General features: G+C 41.9%; 1 protein-coding gene across 1 annotated transcript in view; it reads right to left on the bottom strand.

Moving 5' to 3' along the window:
* The window catches only part of LOC126438721 (zinc carboxypeptidase A 1-like), a 60766-nt gene that overhangs the window by 10589 nt on the left and 24737 nt on the right, over positions 1 to 25440 (bottom strand). Inside the window, exons 4-5 of the mRNA XM_050090551.1 lie at positions 7851 to 8053; positions 6014 to 6098 (exon numbers count right to left, since the gene is read on the bottom strand). Of these exons, the coding sequence (XP_049946508.1) occupies positions 6014 to 6098; positions 7851 to 8053 (288 nt within the window). The remainder of the gene's footprint in view (positions 1 to 6013; positions 6099 to 7850; positions 8054 to 25440) is intronic.

Below are 25440 nucleotides of genomic sequence, written 5' to 3'. Positions count from 1 at the left end.
AGAGGAATTGACATTCGTCAGTGCCATCTACAGTAGTTACAATACGTTTCCGGACACACGTTCGTGGACTCTATGTCCCTCTGTTTGTAGTCACGAATACGCTCCTGTAACTTGTCGGTTTTCCTAATGTTCACCCAGTATGATGTGAAAACTTGAACATTCTGTACAGAGCATTGATAATTGGGTTGTAACACTTTGAAACCAACCTGTTAATAACTCTTGTAAGATCTGAAGATACCTAGAGGATTTCCTTCCTCTGCAAATTCACTACGGTAACTAGCTGACAACCTGGGGTAACCTGCGCTCGACAATTGGGAAGTCGTGCCAGTTCGGTCCCCTGCTCTACACAGACGGTAGGTATACAACAGTGGCACTGCCTCCACGCGGTTGTCTCTGGTTACTGGTTACCAGCCATATCACTGTTTCTGGTCGTTAAATGTGCTCCTCTTCGGCGGGTTCGACCATCCCATATGATGATTTTTCTAATCCAACGCTTCGTAAAAAGTTCTTGGCCTGGTACATGCATGGAGTCATTAGCAACTAAATTATAACGAGGAATGACGCCGCATGAGACGCTTGATACGTTCTAATTCTCGCCCTGACGAATTTCTGCGCCTCAGAGTAATAGTTATGTGGATCTGAAGTTACCGGCACTACGGGTCGAAGCCAATTATTCATGTAAAACACTCCAAGTGACCCATACCGTTTCTTCTTTCATTATAGTTATAGTGGTCACGGTTCCTAGAGACATAATATTCTCATTTATGCAACTGATCTTTATTTTTATTGTGTTGGTACATATAGTTGACAACATGATCTGCAAAATACTTATTTTTATTCAGATTTTTAAGGATGTCGAGGTGTGTATTCTTTCAAGTAGGACAAAGTGGTATGTCTTACCACTATTCTTTGTTTTTAAATAATAAAGAGGACTTCACTCTGTGTCATACTTCTCTTAATGGTGATAGGTACACTAGTCGTATCAAAACGGCAGGCACAGATGATGGTCTATAGGTAAAGCACGCAAGTAGAAACCGAAAGGTTGGGGATCGAATCCCGGGCGAAGCGCAGAATATTTCAATCTCTCTTTCGTCAGGAACGACGCACAGTTATGATTCCAAGTGAAGCTATACGTCACCTTTCCCCATTTCAATAATTAGAGTAGTTTAGGGGCACGCAAGTTGCCGAAGTGGCTTCCAATTGAAAGACCTACAGCAAGCCGTTGAGCCACACGAAATAACTATATTGCTTTTAGGATGCTAATTGAAATCAAATACAAAACGAATCACTCAGAAATGTTACCACTGTTACGAAAATTCAACCGATACTGTGCGTCGCTGTCTGATGTTTCGAGCTCGAAATTCGTCGTCGAAGTCCCAAAGTTCACTTAAATGCTGATGGATCCCACAGTGTGTGTGACCCGACACCTCAAAGAAGTGCGAGCACCGATGGATAATAAATTACTTCTCCAACGTTGCCATATCTGCGCAATTATCAGGCAACTATAGCCTGCGTTGAAACAAATTGTAAGGGAACCATTGGTCTCTGTAACAATTCTCAATCGTATGGAACGACTTCGTGAAACGTCAAAAGAGAACTATGCCGAAAAGGAAGTGCACTTTTAATCAAAAAACATGGTCTTCCTTATCTGGCCGTTCTCTGTTGACCTTACCCAGCTGCAATCAAATTCCCATCCGACGAAGTGCATAAACACACGCTTAGAGAAAGCCGGTACTCTGTGAACAACGAAAGGATTTACACAGTAGTCATTCAGTAGATCATTTGCGGGGAATAATTCAAGACTTCCAACTATACGGCAAGATATCTTCAAGTTCGCTTCACATGTGAAGAATCTTTTATTTGCTCTTTACTGACGTTTGGAAATTAGCCTTCCATCAATTGTACTACAATTCTAATATAAACACTAAATTGGTCCAGTCCACTGCAGACTTCTTGCACTTTAACTCGGAAGATCAGACAAATGAACTACACGGGACAGATCGATCTTAAGTAGCAGCGGCCAGATATCGTTCTCTTTTTGGGAAGGAGCAGGTCCCAGACCGCCATCCAACCATCCTGATTTAGGTCTACTGTGGTTCCATTAAATCTTTTCAAGCAAATACCTGCAGGTTGAAGAAAAATTTTTAAATGGTTAACACGAAACTACTGTTTGTTTCCTGGCTGACTAGTTTCGGGCTTTGCGTATTTTAAAACGCCACCTACTAAAGAAAACAAAATTTTTTGCGAGTGGATGTGTCAAATATGGGTAACTGCTTATGAATTTGTATTGAGGATTTTCATGGTGTGGACCGTTATATTTATTTCATCACACTTAACTGTATTTCAAATCTGTATTAAAATAAGTCACAGCTGTAATTAACCCTCACAGTATTAAGTTAATGTACGTGCCATAGGTATATACTCGTATTTTTCTTAATTGTGGTACCTTCATTGCCCATCATCATGCGATCCGAAGGACTACAACATTTACATACTAGGGAGAACTTGTACGTATTGGATTAGAGTGCGTGTGGTGCTGGCTTGTTTGTCGTGTTACCGTAATTTTGACATATGTCAAACTGCATGCTTATGGAGTATCGTCTCAGTTGTGTGAGTGGACTCGTGATTTCCTCTCAGAGAAGAGACAGTTCGTAGTTATAGACGGTGCGAAAAGTGGCTATTGGAACTAAACAAAGAAAAGTCCGAAGTCATCCACATGGGTACTAAAAAACAATCTGATAAATTTTGGGTATACGATAAATCGCACAAATAAAAAGGCTCTCAATTCGACTAAATACCTTGGAATTACAATTACGAACAACTTAAATTGGCAAGATCACATAGATAATATTTCGGCAAGGCTGAACAAAGATTGCGCTTTGTTGGCAGAACACTTAGAAGATGCGACAAACCCACTAAAGAGACAGCCTACATAACACTTGTCCGTCCTCTGCTGGATTACTGCTGCGCGGTGTGGGATCCTTACCAGGTAGGATTGACGGAGGACATCGAAAAGGTGCAAAGAATGGCAGCCCGTTTCGTGTTATCGCGCAATAGGGGTGAGAGTGTCACTGATATGATACGCGAGTTGGGGTGGCAGTCACTGAAACAAAGGCGGTTTTCTTTGCGGCGAGATGTATTTACGAAATTTCAATCACCAACTTTCTCTTCCGAATGCGAAAATATTTTGTTGACACCCACCAACGTAGGGAGAAATGATCATCATAAAATAAGAGAAATCAGAGCTCGAACGGAAAGATTTAGGTGTTCCTTTTTCCCAAGCGCTATTCGAGAGTGGAATGATAGAGAAGTAGTATGAAAATGGTTCGATGAACCCTCTGCCAGGCACTTAAGTGTGAATTGCAGAGTAACCATGTAGATGTAGACGTAATGCAAAAAATTTTCTTATCAATTTATTTTATTATCAATACTATTTATTATTCTATTGTTATATTATATGTAATATTATTATATTCTTATCAATATTATTTTATTATCAATTTACTATCAATAATCTCTGATCTTGTGGAAATAGAAAAGCCCAAAACTAGTCAGCCAGTAAATAAAAAGCAGCTTTGGTGTTAAGCATTCAAAAACGTATGTTCTTCAACATTCAGGTAAGCACGACTTGTTGTAAAGATTTGTAACACCTAGATCGTTACTTAAATGAACTGACTCTGAATTCTGTCAGTATTCTTAACCAGATGTCAGTGTTACATCATTCCTTTCTTTTTCTGCTTCTACACCTACTTAAGTAGCTGTGCAGTGTGAAATAGAATAGACGTAATGCAAAAAATTTTCTTATCAATTTATTTTATTATCAATACTATTTATTATTCTACTGTTATATTATTATATTCTTATCAATATTATTTTATTATCAATTTATTATCAATAATCTCTAATCTTGTGGAAATAGAAAAGCCCAAAACTAGTCAGCCAGTAAATAAAAAGCAGCTTTGGTGTTAAGCATTCAAAAACGTATGTTCTTCAACATGCAGGTAAGTACGACTTGTTGTAAAGGTTTGTAACACCTAGATCGTTACTTAAATGAACTGACTCTGAATTCTGTCAGTATTCTTAACCAGATGTTAGTGTTACATCATTCCTTTCTTTTTCTGCTTCTACACCTACTGTAAGTAGCTGTGCAGTGTGAAATAGAACACACCTGATGGTCGTGACCAATATGAGTGGTAAGGCACATGAGAAGGTCATTAATATGGTCGGCAGCGCTCCAGAGACCGATGTTTTGACTTCAAAAATTCCTCAGTTACATTTCTTGTAGAAGTTACAGGACGCGAATGAATTGATATTCTCACTTTACATCGGAAATCAAGTAACAGTAAACAGATCAAAGACAACAAGAAGTAACACTAAAAACTGAAAGCACGGTTGTTGAACAAAGTCTCTGCTTCAGTAGAGAGTGCTCGTATTTACACAAATATGTGATATTCCAGCAAATAATATTTCGTAAATAAGTAAGAACTAGAGATTAGAAACGTCAAATCATAAATAACTGCCTCAAGTGTGAGCTGAACCACTGACTCGCACGTCGCCAGACAGTAACTATAAACGTTACATTACTGAGGACGAAGCTCAGGATGTGGAAATATTAGATTTTGTGAAGATGCAGTGTGCAGCTGCTTACCGGCTCCGCAGAAATAACGAAGTTTTGGGGCATCTTTTCTTGTAAGCTGGAATGTGTTTGCGAATGAAAATTCCTGTCACAGTTTACTTTCAACTGCTCAAGCAGGGGACTAAACTTCTTTCCGTGCTTGCGTAACCTACGGGAACGGCATTGTGTCAGGTCAATAGCAAAGTCAAAGATATATTCGAAGAAGCGAATATGTGCCTCTCACACTTACCCGATAAAGTCTTCGAACTTTGTAACTGAGTGTTTCCCCCTCATGGAGCATATATTTCAGAAATTAGGTGCCAAATAGACGGTAGGACAATATCTTTAGCACGGTCGCCGGAAGAGGAGCAAGGGTGGAAGGCAGTAAGTCATCGAGATCTTTCCAGAGTCTTTCAGTCAGCCACAGACGCACCACCTGACAAACAACGTTCTCGCACCTCGATAATGTAACACTGCTTATGCTGGTGTAAAATTACACAAAGTGCGCCAGGCTTCGTGAATTAGAATATGTGTGCATTAATACCACAAACTGGACTCTCCTTCTCTTTTGTAACTGCTGTTCAACCTGGTAATGGGGTGAAAGAAAATAATGATAACAATAATGTTAACTAAACAAGGAACTATTTGGCAACTTTTACTCTGCAATTTTATTCATTTTAACTCATTTAGAGGTGTGCCTGAAGTGCTCAATAAAATAAATTATTGTTTCTTATAAACAATCAACCAATCATTTTATGTTTTGTAGTTTCTATAAATGATTTACTCGTAGTTTAGAGTAAAATATAATAAACAGTCAAATGATTTGCGCTTTGGTGCAAGCTTGCCGCAGAGGCTTGAGACAGAGTTTTTTCTTAAACTGCGGTCGAACTACTCGTATACGACTGAGAAACTCTGATTACTAATTCAGGTGCAGTAGTCCTATGTTTCCTAACAGATTTGATTGCGAGAAGTAGCAAACGATATCGGCGGCACGAACAATTTTCGGATAATATTGCTGAGAAATTTTAAGCGTTAAATTGGAAACAGAGTCGATGTACAAACAGAGAATTTATGTTCATGGATTCGTCACTAGAATGTGTGGCCACAGTTCGTGCAGAAATGTGAATATCGTCTGCACCTTCTCTGGGAGAGAGTCAACTGCCCAGTTCATTGTGGTGCCACTCAGAAATTTAAGATCATTTTCTATGAAAGAAGAGAAAGATGGGAAGTATTTCATGTGGTATTTCCGTTCTCTACCACTATCAAGTGTGCTACTGAGCTACAACTTGCGGAGAATGAAAAAAAGCTAAGAACTAGTTTGCGGGCTGAAGTAGAACTCATGTGCTCGCACGTTATTGAAAGATTGGGTATTTTATCTGTGTAAAGGTTCATACTTACCGAAGATGTCGAAGATAGTCCCTGTCTGATATTTGGTGCCGTATCTTCTAGAAAGTGCTTCCGCCGATATGCCGGCCACTTCCATCTGCAAAACGTAAACTTTTCTTAGCTTCGTACCTTACATCAATGAACATAAGTTTCACCCAAGTCTTCAAGTAACTGTTTCACATTCCACTGAACTAATACACACTTACTGTTATTGAGTCAGGAAAGAAACATTTCCGGTAATACTCTTAGCAAACTACAATTATAAAACCGCAATGTTTTATAAAGTCATGAATGACAAAATCCGCCACAGCCATCGAAATTATTTATTTCTAAAAAGAGAGGCATAAACCGCTTTCAGCACCTGCGTCCCAGCTTCAGGTGCACAGGTGCAAATTAAAATGTGAGCCACAAAGGACGCATAACTATGGTTAAAATACGTTAAAGTAGTGCATCCCTGGTACATGGCATGAAAGAGTATCCTCATCAATCCTAGGTCACGTTATGTACTAGGGATGCATTATTTTAATATATTTTAACCTATCTTGACCTCAGTTATGCATCTTTTATGGACTCATATTTTAGTGTGCACCTGAAGACGGGAAACAGATCCTGAAACGAGGTCGTTCTTCCTTTTCAGAAATAAATAATTTTTACAGCTGTAGCGGAATTTATCACAGATGACGTTCCGTCAGGAGAAACGTGTGTTTCATAAGGATTCCTAATAGATTATGAAGTGTATATGAACGATATCCTAACCGTTTTAGGATCCTGAAACCTTTTTGGTGGCCCACCTCCTTAGCGAAACAGTGAAAATACCCAGCTGCAACGTGGAGGACTCAAAGTCTGTCGCTGGTACTCTAAACCACTAGTCATATGTGTTATGTGCGGGCTCTGCGGCGACAGCAAGAGCAAAGTGAAATGTTTTGATCCCTAAGTGAGAGGCTTTGTGTTTTAGGGAAAAAAGTTAAAATTATTTTTTGACGTAGTCTCCTATTAGTTCAGTTGAAACTGTCCAACGTTTTTGCACTGAGAGCATTGCATTCTTCATGTATTCCTATGGAAAGTATGAAAAATGTCTGTTTACGGTAGGCACAGATCTTCGCTGGACTCCGTAAAAGCGTCTTGAACTAATGACTGTGACACATTAGTTTGGCATATGTTTATTAACGTCTCCACCTCATATCCACATGTCTGCCGATTATTTAAGTGTAAAATGGCACCGTCAGTGGCGGAAGTGTTCGCGGATGTTCCATTATGTTATGTGTTTCGATGCTATAAAACTCGTCATCAACTGCATGCCCTCTCTAGGATCATAAACAGCAATAATTCAAGCGAATAACACACATTATTAAAACTAATATGGCAGGCAGAAATGGACTTGTGAGTGGATTTCATCCCTATGGTGTTCGAGAAACACTGTACGTCTTCTGACCAACAAAAGCTTTAACCAGAGACTACTAGCTACACAATTTTTTTTCTTGTTCGGGTAGCAATGGACGTGCGCAATACATTTCAAAACATATTTAGAGTTTGAATTTTGGAAAACCATCCATTGGCCTTGGAGGGAAAGGACAGTATTGGCTGCGCTGAAATTTCAATACGACAGGCAGGCTAGTGAGTCAATTATCAGAAAGATTAAAATATGGTGGTGGCTCTGTAGTGGGGTAACATAAAAACAAGGACAAAAATATTTTTTTCCTGTTGTACAATATGTCATACTGAAAGGAAGAAATGCAAGGAAAGATCACAGAAATCCACGTGTAGCGTAATATACATAAAGTAGGGTTCAGTTACAGCAGACCATATGTAAGTCGACAGTTCAAGAGCTGCAGCGGAGAGCAGCCCTCACCAGCTCCTGGTTGTTGTCCGCCCGCTCGTAGCTGAGCCCGTAGGGCCACGTGAGTGCCTGCTTGTACGTGTGCAGCGAGACGTACACCAGCAGACGCCCCTTCAGGCCTCGCAGGAAATCCGACAGCGACCGCGTCTCTGGCTCCGAGAATGGCGAAGATCCTCTGTAGTGCGGCGAGCGGGGGTTGTCGCTGGAGCCAGAGTCTTTGCAAAGCAGAGGACAGAAAAGCCGGGAGAGTTAACTGCCACATCATCCCCGAACAACAGTGCATGGACAAGGGTTGGAGTAGAGCAATGTAACATGCAAACCTACCCATAATGATCCAAGCCCACTTTTGGCATTAAAACTGATGAACACGCACAAGGCTCATGGGCATCCAAGGATTTGAAGCAACAGGTTCCACATTGAAGAGGGCATGTAAAAAGGAGAGGAAGGAAGATCTGTGTTTAACCACACTTGGGAGACAGTGTCCTTAGAGACGCAAGTAGAGTATCAGTACCAATATAAGGTCACATAACAATCTTATCCCACCGTCACAACAACGCGTCTGGAGAATCCCGCCCGCCCTCTGCCCAAGCCTATTCGCCAGTTGCGTGAGGTACTTGCAATGCCAGGATGTAACCAGATATGTGTCACGTGTCCTCCCTTTCGACACCCGCACCTGAGGGACACTTCTGTGTGGTACATTCAAGGTCACGATGTAGCCTGATATCTGGCCAGTGCATCTAGGGCAATTGTGGGTCATAAAAATAGCGGAAAATGAAAGGTCATGCCACTCACCCCATTCACCATTAGGAATCAATTTCCCCCTCCTCTCCCCCTTTCTATTACTATTCCAATTGTATGTGGTTTTGTAAGTAGGCTTCCCACGCACGGGTTCCCGGGTTCGATTCCCGGCTTGGTCAGGGATTTTCTCTGCCTCGTGATGACTGGGTGTTGTGTGCTGTCCTTAGGTTAGTTAGGTTTAAGTAGTTCTAAGTTCTAGGGGACTGATGACCATAGATGTTAAGTCCCATAGTGCTCAGAGCCATTTGAACCATTTTTGTAAGTAGGCTATTTAGGTTTTTATGTTGGTAACGCCATGTACCGCTCTATATGAAAATCACTGACTGTGCTGTGTGCAGTATGTGGCTGGTTTGCATTGTTGGAATTTGCTATTGTAGTGTTGAGCAGTTGGCTGTTAACAGCGCGTAGCGTTGCACAGTTGGAGGTGAGCAGCCAGCAGTGGTGGATGGTGGGAGAGAGATGGCGGAGTTTTGAGAGCGGATGATCTGGACGTGTGTCTATCAGAGAGAGTAAATTTGTAAGACTGGATTAAAAATCTTTCATTTGCTAACTATGCCTATCAGTAGTTAGTGACTTCAGTAGTTACAATCTTTTATTTAGCTGGCAGTATTGACGCTCGCTGTATTGCAGTAGTTCGAGTAGCGAAGATTTTTGTGAGGTAAGTGATTCATGAAAGGTATAAGTTATTGTTAGTCACGGCCACTCTTTTGTAGGGATTATTGAAAGTCAGATAGCGTTGCACTAAAAATATTGTGTGTCAGTTTATTGATAATCAGAATAAGTAAAGAGAGAAATGTCTGAGTGCGTTCAGTTTTGCTCAGCTGTTTGAAAATCAAATAACGTAAGGGGTTTATCAGCACAGTAATTCATTAATTTCAGTTTGTCATTTGAGGTCTTTACGCCATAGTGAGAGTATCGTCATCAGAAGAGTCATCCTACTTAGGAAATGGCAGCAAATATTACCATAAGATACTTTGACATTACAGAGCATGACAGACATGGCTGGATTAATGTAATTTACGAGGTCATAGCATATCCTGCAAAACGACTGAAAATATTAACTAATTTATGACATAAAGCACTTTGACATTAAATATAAGACTGAATAATTTTCCTAGTATGATATTTAAATAAATACGCCATATCCTATGATAAACAATTAGCGAGGGGTCATATTGCCAAAAACACACCAATATTTCATAATGCAACAAATATACAGGGTGAGCACAAAGTCTTGCCTTGATTATAACAATGTTTTACCGAATAACCGTATGATATGATAATTTACATTTGATGCTGCTACATAGGTTAGTGGTACTAGTTTTTTTAAGACCACTTAACTTAGTAATGAATGTCGAGGCGGTATTCCAGTTCCCGCCAGATGTTTCGTAACGCCGGCCGGGGTGGCCAGGCGGTTCTAGGCGCTACAGTCTGGAACCGCGCGACTGCTACGGTCGCAGGTTCGAATCCTGCCTCGGGCATGGATGTGTGTGATGTCCTTAGGTTAGTTAGGTTTAAATAGTTCTAAGTTCTAGGGGACTGATGACATTAGAAGTTAAGTCCCATAGTGCTCAGAGCCACTTGAACCATGTTTTGTTTCGTAACGTCTGTTCTGTCACAGTACCCACAGCAGCTTGTATCCTAGCCTTCAGTTAGTCTCAGCAACTGGTGGGACGAAGACTGTCCTTGATATAGCCCCAGAAAAAAAGTCAAGGGGCGTAATCTCTGGAAAGGGGGATGGTCAGGGTGCTGGACCGCTCCTTCCAATCCACCGATCTGGAAATGTTTCATCCAGGAAATCACGCACTATCAAAGCCCAGTGGGGATTGCTCCATCTTGCTGGAAAATAATCAATGGTTGATATTTTTCTAACTGTGGGGCAATGAACTGTTGCAAAACTACTAAGTAAATGTTAACGGTAATGGATTTTTCCGCGAACAAAAACAGTCCAGAAACCGTGTTATGCATGAGGCCGCACCAAACATTCACTCTTTCGCTGTCTCGCTGTAACTGTACAGTAGCACGTGGAGACTCTGAACACCATAAACGGACATTATGCCTATTTACCATTCCATTGACATGAAAGATGGATTCATCGGTAAAGCATATTCCATTTAAGTAATCGTTGTTGCCATCAATCCTGTTGAGAATCTCAGTTGCAAATTCACCACGTATCAGCAAATCATTCAGTTGCAAGGCCTGGACGATTTGCACTTTGTAAGCGTGCAACCTAAGCCTTTCATGAAGAATCTTCACCACACTTGCTGGCGGTATTTGAAGTTCACGTGATGCTTGACGAGTTGATGCGGACTCCGTTGAAACGATTGTCGATCACGATCAACAGTTGCATCACTCACACGAGGCCTGCCACTTCAAGGACGATCTTCAACGCTGCCTGTTTCGTTAAGCTTTGCATACCATCGCTTTATTGATTTAACGTCAGGCGGGCTGCGGCCATAAGAAGCCCGAAATTTACGCTGAACACTGAAGGGCCATTTCGTTTCGTGAAACGAAAGCATACATTGCGCTTTCTCCTTCTTCGTCGCCATTTCGCCAGCAACAAACGTGACCTAACAAGCCGCGTCGGTGTTGTGGAGCACTAGCGCCATCCGTTGGTCACAACACTAACCTATGTAACGGCATCAAATGTAAATTATTATGTCAAACAGTTATTCTGTTATAATTTTTTATAATCAGGGCAAGGCTTTGTGCTCGTCCTGTACATTAAAAGTAAATCTACGAGAAACTCGCCTCTGCATTATTAGTAGGTGACGTCACTATATGATCGCCTTAGAGTAGTAGGATTGTAGCAGACTTGTAAATAACGATGGAAAAGTCCTAAAATTTACACGCATTGCTAAATTTACTTTTTAAACGACTGCCCAAATCCAACACAGACAAAAGGTAGGAACGGTACAGAAATGCACTATATTTAAGAGAAACTTTACAAAATATGAGGAGTAGTATTGCGTAGTATCTGAATAGATAGCCGGTGCAGTGCGCGTTGCCAGAGCTGCTGCCCCACGTACATCGTCTGACCTGGCGAACCACCGCTCATCCAAGGCCAAAGCCATCTCGACATCATAAGCCTTGGCCAACACCAGCAGGTGGATGCGTCCCATAGGCAACTAGACAGCCAGAGAGAGAGAGAGAGAGAGAGAGAGAGAAATTTGTCTACCTTTGTCGCAGACCAGAAAGTGTACTTGATGTGGATAACGGTTATAGTTCAAAAATGGCTCTGAGCACTATGGGACTTAACTGCTGAGGTCATAAGTCCCCTAGAACTTAGAACTACTTAAACCTAACTAACCTAAGGACATCACACACATCCAAGCCCGAGGCAGGATTCGAACCTGCGACCGTAGGGGTCGCGCGGTTCCAGACTGAAGCGCCTAGAACCGCTCGGCCACAACGTCCGGTAATGGTTATAGCATCACACACACACACAACACTCTCTCCGTCTCTCTCTCTCTCTCTCGAGGGAGAGCGAGTGGGGAAGTGAATGTCATCTATCTCTGTCGCACAAGGTACTAGCCGCTAAGAAATTCGCTCACGTGTGGTAGCTAGTGGTCAGCAGGAAGTAGCCGACAGAGGCGCATAGATCACGGGGGACAGCCCATGCTTCAGAATGTAGGCCCAACATCGACAAGTTGCAATTCGCCACAATGAACGTTATATTATCCATCTTAATATTTTTATCACACTCTGTACATACCAAGAATATTTCCAGTGATGAGCTGTTATTAAAATCATCTCATCACAAGGATCATTTGTCAGCGTATACTCCTTCGTTATTTTCCTATAATGCACACCATAACTAAGAAATTTATGGTTTCTTTTGAATTCCGCGTAACAGCAAAGAACAGTTATAGATTCTCGTCCCTAAAATGCACACCACAACTAGGAATTTTGGGGGTTCCTTTGAATTCCTCATGATAGCAAAGAATCACTACAGATACTCGTCTCTCATCGAAGACGAATATCTATACCATGCAAGTGTTCTTGTCTTCAATGCTTTGATGAGCATATACGTTAATTTCTTGTTGATTTAAACATTATTCATTTGAAGAGAACTGTAATTTTGCAGTAACCTACTGTTCGGGTATGAGTGTGACAGCCATAGTGCAATGCTGGCAGTATGGATCACTTGTGAGCTTCACATTATGCGACTCGATACTGTTGAGATTAAACCATTTATAAACACATATGCCTCTGAGCGTGTCTGTGAACTATTGGATTCACCCATGCCGTCTTCCAGTTTAGGTCTCTCTGCTTCATCTGGCATGGAGTTTTCTTAGGAACATTCACGATTACTATCTTTGTCATTAGGAATCTTCTCTAACACATACGTTGCGTTTTATAAAAACCGAGGTGGGGCATCTGTCTATAACCTATGTTTTTTCCGCCGTGATACCCCAGGCAGTCCTTTGCAAGTCCGACAAAGTTGCAGGTAGTTTCTCGCAGCAAGTGCTGATCATTTTGTCTCTCAGTCTGGTAATAAACCAACGGCACCTTTTGTAGGTGATTTCTTCAGTAGATCTGTAGGCAAACGAAACAACATACCTTTCCACATGGACCAACCAATGTATGTTTTTATTTGTGCTGTGTATTTTCCTAACTGTCTCAAGTGAATTAGCGTTTGTTGTGCTCTACATTTCACGTTGCAGTGTTCATCTTTCGCACACTAGTGTAAAAGGGGGACGCCATATCATCTACTCGTAAGTTGCAAATTCCATGCAACTCGAAATTTACGTATAACTGCACGTAGAAGCCGACTCCCTGTATTTTCTTTGTCTTCGAGCAAAATCACGTGCGTCATACAAAGTCCTTTCGAAAACTTAGGTACAAAAACTTGGCGCAACATTTAAACCTGCTGTTCGTGTTGATCTTACCAAAACCTGTGCGTGTGTCGTGATTTACTGTGTAGTACTTAATCGTTATTGTAAACATACCATGTGCTTTTCAGGAAGGTGACACACTGTGTAGTATTCTAATTTCAACTATAAACTTAACTGTGCTTTTCAGAAACGTTGCCCACTGCATCCTCAATCACAATTAACAACTCCTACTTTTAATTATATATTTACGGGAAAACGTTATGAGGAGTTTCGGACGCTTGCAAAGGTTTTCGTAAATTACGAATGTTTTGCATAACCTATATTGTAATCGGTGTTTGTGATTTACAGTTACTATAAATACGTAACATATCGTGTCACATTAGTTATCCCTTTTAATAGGAGTGTATACTGCATTTATCATAAATTAACGCTACTGTCGAATTTTCTTAATGACCATAACCCGAAAAACGTTTCGGAGAAACAATAAAACTGGTACCAGGTTTTCTGTTGTCGCAATACGTATCTCGTTTTTGGCTTGAAATCGCTTTAGTTCCAGAAGGCTAGTGGTAATACTTGCGGCATATCACACTCATAAACTAAAAGACAGTCAGCAAGCTCAGTATCAACTTACTTGTTTAGTATTCTGTAAAATATTGCACCAGACATAAGCTATGTGTTTACTGTTGTTTAAAATATTGCACGAGACAAAAAGCAGCCTCACTGTGTGTGCTTTCTCGGGTAGGGGATGAGTTGATTGCTATTCGTAATCAGTTGGAAATCGACTCCTATTACACTCAAGAGATTAGGAGTTGCTGCGAACTGGTATGTCGGGAGGGCTATCAAGAATTGTACACCAGAAGTACCTCAATTACTCTCCTCTCCTGTGGAGAGGAAATACAGCAGTCATCGTTACTCGTCCACTTGACTGTAAGTGGCCTCTCAATGGAAGGTCTAAGCGTACTGTACAGGGGAGACGGGGCAGGAAATCTCAGGGTGTTGCATCCATCCAAATAACCAGCAATTTCGAGGTGTTGTCTTCCACTGAAACCGAAACTGAGCCAGTGAGTTTCGTCTCACCTTCTGGGAAACTTGCTGTGTCCTGTGTCAACGGGCAGTGAATGCAAAGCGACAATGGTCGATTAATCGTCGGCGGTTCTAACGTACGGCGGTTAATGGCAGCCCTTAGAGAAATGGCAGCAACGGACGGGAAGGAACTCCAGGAGCGCTCAATGTGTGTGCCTTGAGACCTCATTCAGCATATTGAAGAGGTTATTCTGACAGCCATTGAGGGAGCAGGATGCGCCCAACTGCAGAGTGTGGCGCGTTTTGGAAAAATGTATGCCTGTCGTCTTCGCTTTGAGGTCATACTTGGATCATTCCTGTGACTGGCACAGAAAGCTGAGACTACCAGCATTGCTCACGTAGTTTCACCGCTCACAATCTGCAGCATTTTCCTCACAACAGATCGTGGTCCCCTGGTTCTGACTCGAGTGGAACGCTTGAACCAGATCCAGCGAAGTTTCTGTGACAGGCTAGACTGTAACTTCCTAGACTTGTGTCGTACGGTCGCGGGTTGCAGGGTCCCATTAATTGGGTCTGGTGCGTGTGCACCACACATCAGAGGCAGCTGCCTTTTCTTTTCTTTTTGACTAGGCGGCTGTCCATCCAATACAGTTAACAACAGCTGTAGGAAATCCAAAAGTATCAGTGTAAGATCCAAAGAAATGTGTGTGCCGAGCGTTGCTTACAAAGAGTCAGAGTTTGGAGAGCTCCTAAAAGCATTGAAGCTCACATAGTACCAGGCACAGAAAGCTGCTTAAAAGCTGAAGTTGACAGCAGTGAGATGTTCGGCGAAAATTTAAGCGTCTACAGTAAGGATAGTGAAATGGGAAATGGGGGTGGTGTATTTGTCGCAGTAGACAAGAAACTCAGATCCACCAAGGTAGAAATTGAAGCTGCAGGGGAGATTGTTTGGACAAGACTCAGTACTAGGGGTGGGCATAAAATAATAGGATCCTTCTACTGACTACCAGACTCAACTCCTGGAGTAAACGAAAACTTTAGAGAAAAGCTCTGGTCGCTCGTACGATAGATCCCCTAATTATAGAATAATCATTAGAGGAGACTATAATCATCCAACCACCAGTTAGAATACTTAGAGTTTTGTTAGTGAAGTGCGTGATAAGACATCCTGTGAAACATTACTAATCGCTCTGTCTGAAAACTACGTAGAACAGATAGTTCGGAAGCCTGGTCATGATGCAAATATAGAAGGTTCATTCAGGAAATAAAGAGTGGTTTTTCTACATAAATTTTTAATTAATGTAAGTAAACGAAACTGTATTTTACATACAGTTTAATACCCAAGCTACTTTTCTACGTAGTTACCGTTCAAACAGGCACTTGTACAGTTGATGCCTAGTTGTTGAACACTGACGGATGACTTCCTTAAGTTCATCATCACTTCCGTAGCGTTGTCCAGTCAAAAGGTCTTTCAATTTGATGAATAAGTGATAATTAGTTGGGTCTAAGTCCGGACTCTATGGAGTATGTTGAAACATTTCCCACTGAAACCACTGGACTCAGTCCTGTGTCGCTCCCGCTGCATGCCGACGTGCGTTATCTGGAAGGAGGATGACTGAACTGGTCAGTATTCCACGCCACGTGTTTTTAATGGTCGTCGAAGCGTCTGACTGTAGGCCTCTGCAACCCACTAATTCTGAAACGCCTATCTTATTGTATCTTGCTTCTGTCCTTGCTTTGACTCCGTCAGTCACCACCAAGGGCCAGCCCGATCAATCTTCGTCGTGAATATTCGTCCATCCGCCATTCAATATGATACACCACCTCCGAACTTACGCTTCGTGTATCCCATTACCGAAAATCTCAGTTATCCGTCTATAAATTTCGATACGTCAGACTTTTTGCACATTTAAAAAGAGTGTAACACTGCGCACCTCATACTTGGCGGGATCGTCAATTTTGTCACACATTTTAAAGTGGCAGCTAAAAAGTGAGCCGCCTTACTGGATCACAGCTGCCGTTAAACTGAAGCGGATAAGTACCAAAGCCAGTGGCCGGTCGACGATGGCGGTGAGAGGATGCAGTCATATGTTAAAGCATAACGTTTATTATTATCCGAGTGACCCTCGTATTATTTCAAATGGCAACAAACAAACTTCACTTCTTTGAGGATGTCCACATCGAAACTGGTTCACTGGCCATGATGCAGCTGTAGCAACAATGAACACCAAGTTACAAAGGGCAACTAAAACAAGCAGAATGACTTACATGTTCATCAGACTGGACAAAGAAGCAGTAGTGTCATATCTCAATGAGGAACTGGAAACTTTCAGCTCAAGACAGGAGCAAGTAGAGGAACTGTAGCTCACATTTCATGCACTGGACAGATAAACACCAAGTAGAATAGTTCATGATGGGAGGAACCCTCCTTGGTATACAGTCACTATAAAGAAACTTCTGAAGAGACAGAGACTACTGCGTAATAGGTATAAAATAAAGCGTTGATATAGATAGATCTGAATTAAAACGCGTCAGGCTGTCAAGAGAGCAATGCGTGAAGCCTTCAATGGCTGCCATAGCAGATTGTTGTTCAAAGATCTTTCACAAAATCCAAAGAAATTCTGGTAGTGTGTTCAGGCTCTTAGCAGCACCAAAGTTACAGTGTCTGTAGTCTTTTACGGCGTATTCATACCCTCCTAATTTTGAAATGAAATTTGCTTCCAAAGAATAGCCAGTACTCCAGCAGAGCAATAGAATTGGATGCATAACGTAATTTTTCCACCAAGAGATAGTCTAAAATACGCCTGAAAGTCGCCATTTTAAGGTAGAGTGTTACTATGTGGTACTGCCCGCCATCATTAACAAAATGTTCCATTAAAATTACAGTCTTCTGTGACATGTAAGACCCATACTGGTTTTGAAATACAATATGCTTATGAAGAATAAACTGTATAAATGGAATTAGATTCATAAAAAGATTTCTATCAGGAGAGAGATTATAATACTACTCTCAGTGCTATTTCCTAGTAGAGTAAAGCTGTGTTTGGGGTACTGTCTCCTGTCATTACCAAAAATCTTCCATTAAAACTACGGTCTTCCACAGCATATACGATTTCTTCAGATTTTGAAATGCAATTTGCTTACAGAGAATACCCAGCACCACAGCAAATCAAAGGAATCGGATTAGTAGCGTAGGTTTTCACATAGTTTACACACAAACAACGAGAAATTGTAGACAGACAGATCTTTGTTTACAACCTTTCCTCAGTCAAGATTACCCGGAAGGTGTATTATTACACCAGCCAACTTTTGTGTGTTAAAACTGAAGAATGATAGTACTGCTCGAAACCAATCCTAATTTGGTAACATTCATATTTTTATGGCACTCACTTCATTAGATGTCCGCCCCCGGTAGCTGAGTGGTCAGCGCGATATAATGTCAATACTAAGGGCACGGGTTCGATTCCCGGCCGGGTCGGAGACTTTCTCCGCTCAGGGACTGGGTGTTGTGTTGTCCTAATTATCATCATTTCATCCCCATCGACGCGCAAGTGACGTCAAACCGAAAGAATTGAACCCGGCGAACGGTCTACCCGACGGGAGGCCCTAGTCAAACGACATTTACGTTAGTCCATCAGATTAACGATTTCTTTTTCAAGGTGAGCCAGTTCCACTTTCTTGCAGAAGTGTATTTGTTTGTTTAAATAATGCATTGTGGCAATTTTTAGATGATAGACACCAACAGGCGCTCGCTGGATGGTTGATAGATAACGTTAGGGCTCTGATGAGTCACTAGTGGACGCATCCCTTACCCATTGTACAGCGATGTGATGTGGACAGTATTTGTGTGGAATGCCTCTTTGAACATCTCCTAGGAACTGACTCAAGAATCTGCAAATATGTATCTCTACACAGAATAACCAAAATAGCAACTTATTTTCTTTGTTATGTAAATTAATGTGCGTATCGTAAAACAAACAAACAATAATTAAAATTATGGTAAAAGACTCAGAATTGGGATATTAGTTGCTAATCTAAATCATGGAGATGAATGAAGATAAAATGTATGTAGGTATTGCAACCCAGCCACTTATAGGGATGGTAACCTATCTTTGGATGAATTAATTTGAGTCCATTACTGCAGTCGCTCCTGTTTGAAGCTCGTAAAAATATGTAACAAACGAATGGTGTACTCTGCTTATTAGCGCGATGTGCTCTGTCTCTGACGGTCTACCCAGTCAGCAGCAAAAAGAAATATTTTAGAGTCACCTAGAAGGCGTCTCATTTGTGCAAGTAAGAAACAGTAGCGGCCCCAGCGCCGACCACTGTGGCACCAGTATCCCCAGCCTCCCTCCCCCCCCCCCCCCCCTCCCTCTTAAGTATGACTCATTGAGACTGCACATCACAGCCATTCTCAGTACTGTGGATAATGACCTTCTGCTGACAGTTCTTAATGTAAGAGCTGAGCGAAATGTGTGCTACTCCCCTTATTACATAATGGGCCAACTATTGAAGTATTATTTTGTGATTAACACAATCAAACACCTTACTTACATCAAAGAAGACACCTAACATTCGCAACCTTTCAAGCAATCCTTCCAGAGACTCACAGAGAAAAGAGAATATATCATTTTCAGTTGTTAAACTTTCTATAAAACCAAACTGTACATCTGACAGCAAATTATGTGAACTGTAATAATCAATTACCCTTGTACATACAACCTTTTCAGTAACTTTAACAAACACCAATGGGATAGAAATAAGTCTAAAATTCTCTGCATTATCCCTTTCACTTTTTTAATAATGAGGGTGCACTACTGAAAATTTCAATCGGTCAGGAAACTGACCATTCGTCGCTTCAGTCCGTATACCTAGGTCAGCATGAAGGCATCACAGTCCAAATAATGAAGGTTAATATTGACTCTGTACTGCCGAGTATAACACATATCTTCATCCATTCCTTAACCCCACGTGTTTTCCCTGAGGCCTGGAAAAGGGGCTAGTTAAGCCACTACCTAAAAACGACTCAGCCACAGCAACCTCTGATTACCGATCTATTTGCGTTCTTCCTTCACTGTCCAAAGCCTTACAACATACAGTCTACGACCAGCTAGCAAACTACCTAACTACAAGTAACCTACTAGCTGATTTCAAATCAAGCTTCCAAAAACTTCGAAGCCCAACATCTGCTTTAATGAAGTTAGATGACCTGAGGCTTGCCATGGATGCACAAGAGGCAACTACCAAGGGCCTCTTAGACATCAGCAAGGCTTTTGACACCGTCGACAATGACATTTTACTTGCCAAACTTAGCAGGTTAAATCTCTCGCCAAGTGCAGTGCAGTGGTTTTGCTCATACCTGAAGTCTCGCCAGCAATGCATCCGGCCTGGCATCATAAATTCACAATGGAGGAAGGTAGTATCAGTTTTCCCTAGGGTTCGGTTTAGGTCGTACACTCTTTTCATTGTATGTAAATTATGTGTCATCAGTCCTCAAAATGGTTCAAATGGCTCTGAGCACTATGGGACTCAACTGCTGTGGTCATAAGTCCCCTAGAACTTAGAACTACTTAAACCTAACTAACCTAAGGACAGCACACAACACCCATCCATCACGAGGCAGAGAAAATCCCTTACCCCGCCGGGAATCGAACCCGGGAACCCGGGCGTGGGAAGCGAGAACGCTACCGCACGACCACGAGATGCGGGCTGTCATCAGTCCTGTCCTATTGCAAATACCACATGTACAATGATGACCTCCAATTGTATCTAAGTGCAAAACCTGTAAACCTGAAAGCTGTAGAGATTCTCAATACCGACATATGTGCACTATCGAAATAGGAGCGGTATGTATGGTTAAAACTCAATCCATCCCAAACCGAAAAGGTACTGGTTGGTGATTCAAGGCTCATTAGCCCGAAATATAGGGAGTCCCTATCATCTTTAACCCTAAATGGAACAAATGTCAACTTCTTTCCTTCAGCAAGGAGTCTACGAGTAATAACAGATGAAAATCTAAATATGACAGAGTGATAACCGCAATGTATAAGAAGGCATCAGCATCCCTCCAAGCTCCACGAAAATATAAAAAGCTCTTCTTTCTTGACCAAAAAATGAAACAAACACTTTTAGTTACTGGTTACAGCGATGTTATCATCGTTCACGTCGCCTGGAACTGGTTATGAATGCCAGAGTTCGTTATATCTGTGGTGTAAAACTCTTTGATCATATTTTTATTCACACCTATCCTGATTGCGTGCAGACAAGTATAAAGATTTCCATATCCTTCGCCTTCTCTACTGTGTTATCAATGAACACTGTGCCTCATATCCCTCCTCGACCTTAATGCTCAGGTTTGAACAACATAGCAGAAACACACATTCCAATGAGAACGATAGCCTTTCTGCCCCACTCCATAGGTCACCTAACTTCTCGAAGTCCTTCTCAGTAGCAGGAAAGCGATTCTGAAACAGCCTCCCGCCTTATGTTAGACAACTAAATATCATCTCCAGCTTCAGAAGACAGGCAATGACGTATCTACTAAAGCATCAATAAAATTACCATTGTCTCTGTACGCACTCGTTACGTTTGCACATCCTTCTTTACAACCTGATCTACGCATTTCCCAGTATTCTTAGCCGATGTAGTCTCCTTAAATTCCATTTCCCCAGAACTCGCTAAATCAGAAAATATCTATTTTGTAGACCTATTAATTCTATTTATATCTGCCACTATCATTATTGTTGTTAATGTCACAATTATTGTAATTATTATTATTATTATTATTATTGTTATTAATCACTAGTGGCTACAGCAGCAGTAGTACAAGTAAGGCCAGCCTGCACTGAGGTTGACCCATCACCGATAGTTAAGTGGGAGATCATTCCAAAGTCTGGCTGGCAGCGAAAAACTTTCTGAGGAGCAGATCGTAGCATCTCCCGTGCGGTAGCGTTCTCGCTTCCCGCGCCCGGGTTCCCGGGTTCGATTCCCGGCGGGGTGAGGGATTTTCTCTGCCTCGTGATGACTGGGTGTTGTGTGATGTCCTTATGTTAGTTAGGTTTAAGTAGTTCTAAGTTCTAGGGCACTGATGACCATAGATGTTAAGTCCCATAGTTAAAAAAAAAAAGAAGTTGCACCTCCCCAATTCGTTTGACGAACACGTTTCGGGCGTTATCTGTGGCTGACAATGCCTCTAAGCCGGATGCAGTCGTTCCAGAGGAATCTTCTCGGCCTGCATGGTCGGAGCATTCACAGAGGGTGGGTTTGATGGTAATTGGGAGCTCCAACGTTTCGTGCATAATGGGGCCCCTTAGGAACATGGTTGCCAAGGAGGGGAAGGAAGCTAGTGTGCACTCTGTGTGCATTCCGGGGGGAGTCATCCCAGGTGTGAAAGAGTATGCTATGAAGAGTACAGAATGCAGCCAACTGCAGTTGGTGGCTCATGTCGGTATCAATGGAGTGTGTCGCTTTGGATCGGAGGAGACCCACTCTGGTTTCAGGCGGCTAGCGGAGATGGTAAAGACTGCCAGTCTTGCTTCCGAGATTAAGGTGGAGCTCACCATCCGCAGCATCGTCGATAGAACCGACTGTGGTCCTGTGGTTCAGAGCCGAGTGGACGGTCTGAATCAGAGGCTCAGGCGGTTCTGTGACCGTGTAGGCTGCAGATTCCGGGACTTGCGCCATGGGGTGGTGGGTTTCCGGGTTCCGCTTAGTAGGTCAGGAGTCCAATACACACATGAAGCGGCTACACGGGTAGCGGGGGCTTTGTGGAAGGAGGAAGGGACTGGGCGGTTTTTTAGGTTAGAGGGTTTCAGGGAACCACAGAAAGGGAGTCCGCCTAAAAGGGGATAGGTAAAACACAGTACGTTAGTTGTGGAAACGATCGGTATTGTAGTTATAAATTGTCGTAGCTGTGTTGGGAAAGAACCAGAGCTACAACCCCTAGTAGAAAGCACTGAAGCTCAAATAGCGATAGATACAGAAAGCTCGCTAAGGCCCGAAAATAAGTTAAGCCGAAACTTTTTCAAACGATCTAACAGCGTTCAGAAAGGATAGATTAAATACATTTGGTGGTGGAGTATTTATTGCTGTTAGAAGTAGTTTGCCTTGTAGTGAAATTGAAGTAGACAGTTCCTGCGAAATAGTATGGGTAGAGGTTATACCTGACAGTCGGACAAAACTATTAATTGGATCGTTTTACCGACCCTCCGATTCAGAAGATGTAGTTGCTGAACAGTTCAAAGAGAACTTGAGTCTCATTTCAAATAGGTGCCCCACTCATACAATTATAGTCGGTGGCGGCTTCAATCTACCCTCGATATGCTGGAAACATTTTACGTTAAAAGTCGGCTGCAGACACAAAACGTCATCAGAAATTGTACTGAATTCTTTCTCGGAAAATTATTTTGAAACATTAGTTCATCAGCCCACTCGAAGCGTAAATGGTTACGAAAGCATACTTGTCCTCTTAGTAACAAATAATCTTGGACAAATAATGAATATCGTGACGAATACAGGGATTAGCGACCACAAGGCAGTTGATGACAGGCTGAATACCATAACACCTACAGCCATCAAAAAGGAACGCAAAGTATATCTATTTAAAAAAACTTATGGAAATGCTCTTAACGCCTTTTTAAGCGACAGTCCTCACTTTTTCCGATCTGATCATGTAAGTGTAGAAAAATTGTGGAATGCTTTCAAAGAGATAGTATCGACTGCAATTGAGAGATATATACGCAATCAATATCTTCACTGTGCGATAGCGCGGAATTAGCCGAGCAGTCTAAGGCGCTGCAGTCGTGGACTGTGCGGCTGGTCCCGGCGAAGGCTCGAGTCCTCCCTCGGGCATGGGTGTGTGTGTTTGTCCTTAGGATAATTTAGGTTAAGTAGTGTGTAAGCTTAGGGACTGATGACCTTAGCAGTTAAGTCCCATAAGATTTCACACACACTGTGCGATAACAACGGTGAAGTCACTGGTGACAGTGCCACCAAAGCAGGTTATTAAACACGGTTTTCCGAAACTCCTTCACCAAAGAAGACGGATTAAATACTCCTGAATTCCAATCAAGAACAACTACCAAGAACTAGATATCCTCGGTGTAACAAAGCAGCTTAAATCACTTAATAAAGGCAAGGCCTCCGATCCAGAAAATATACCGGCCAGGTTCCTCTCAGAATATGCTGATATAATAGCTTCATATTTAGCATTTATATACAACCGCTCGCTCACAGAAAGATCCGTACCTAAAGACTGGAAAATTGCTCAAGTCACACCAATACCCAATAAGGGAAGTAGGAGTAATCTGCTGAATTACAGGCCTATGTCACTAACGTCGATTTGCAGTAGGGTTTTGGAACATATACTGTATTGGAATATTATGAAGTACCTCGCAGAAAACCATTTATTGACTCATAGTCAGCACGGATTCAGAAAATATCGTTCTTGCGAATCACAACTAGCTCTTTATACTCATGAAGTAATGAGTGCTATTGACAGGGAATGTCAAATTGATTGCATATTTTTAGATTTCCAGAAGGCTTGCGACACGGTTGCTCACAAGCGTCTTCTAACCAAACTGCTTGCCTATGGAATATCACCTCAGTTGTGCGACTGGATTCGTGATTTCCTGTCAGGTCACAGTTCATAGTAATAGACGGAAAGTCATCGAGTAAGACAGAAGTAATATCCAGCGTTCCCCAACGAAGTGTTATAGGCCCTCTATTGTTCCTGATCTATATTAACGACATAGGAGACAATCTCAGTAGCCGTCTTAGATTGTTTGCAGATGATGCTGTCATTTACCGTCTTGTAAAGTCATCAGGTGACAAAAATGAAATGCAAAATGATTTAGGTAAGATGTCTGGGTGGTGCGAGAAGCGACAGTTGGCCCTGAATAAAGGAAAGTGTGAAGTTATTCACATGAGATAAGTCACACAAATCTGAAGGCTGTAAATTCAACTAAATACTTAGGAATTACAGTTACAAATAACGTAAACTGGAACGATCACATAGATAATATTGTGGGTAGAGCAAACCAAAGACTGCGATTCTTTGGCAGAACGCTTAGAAGGTGCAACAGGCCTACTAAAGAGACTGCTTACACCACGCTTGTCCGCCCTGTTCTAGAGGATTGCTGTGCGATGTGGGATCCGCATCAGGTGGGGCTGACGGATGACGTCGAAAAAGTACAAAGAAGGGCAGCTCGTTTTGTATTATCACGAAATAAGGGAGATAGTCCCACAGACATGATACGTGAATTGGAGTGGCAATCATTTAAAAAATGCGTTTTTGCGACGGAATCTTCTCATGAAATTTCAACCACCAGTTTTCTCCTCCGATTGCGAAAACATTCTGTTGGCACCGACCTGAATAAGGATAAATGATCATCACGAGAAAAATGCTCACTTTTCCCGCGCGCCGTTCGAGAGTGGAACGGTAGAGAGGTGGTTCATTGAACTCTCTGCCAGGCATTTTATTGTGATTTGCAGAGTAGTCACGTAGATGTAGATGTACCAGCTTGGTAATGGAGGAAATTGTGTGCAATTTTGACACAGTATCAAATAATGCATTTCAGGACATACGTTCCTGGCTTGTAGGGAATTGATGCTAAATCCCAGTAAGACTCGGTTTTTACAGTTTCTAACACACAATTCAACAAAAATTGAAATTTTGAGTACACAGACTGGACATATGATTAGTGACACTAAACCAAACTCCAAGGCGTTCGAACAGATAGTTAACTGTCGTGGAAAGCCCATATTCAGGATGTTGTTCAAAATCTAAATGATGCTTTATTTACCATTAGAACAATACCTGAAGTAAGTGATCATTCAACGCGAAAAGTAACCTGCTTTGCTTATTTTCAGTCGCTCATGACGAACGGTATTATTTTTTGGGATAACTCTTGTGATTCACAAACGGTATTTTTGGCTCAGAAACG

The sequence above is a fragment of the Schistocerca serialis genome, chromosome 1 (assembly GCF_023864345.2).
Source record: "Schistocerca serialis cubense isolate TAMUIC-IGC-003099 chromosome 1, iqSchSeri2.2, whole genome shotgun sequence".
Classification (NCBI taxonomy): domain Eukaryota; kingdom Metazoa; phylum Arthropoda; class Insecta; order Orthoptera; family Acrididae; genus Schistocerca; species Schistocerca serialis.
The sequence above is the reverse complement of the archived record's forward strand: the minus strand, read 5'-3'. Positions and strand labels throughout refer to the sequence as shown.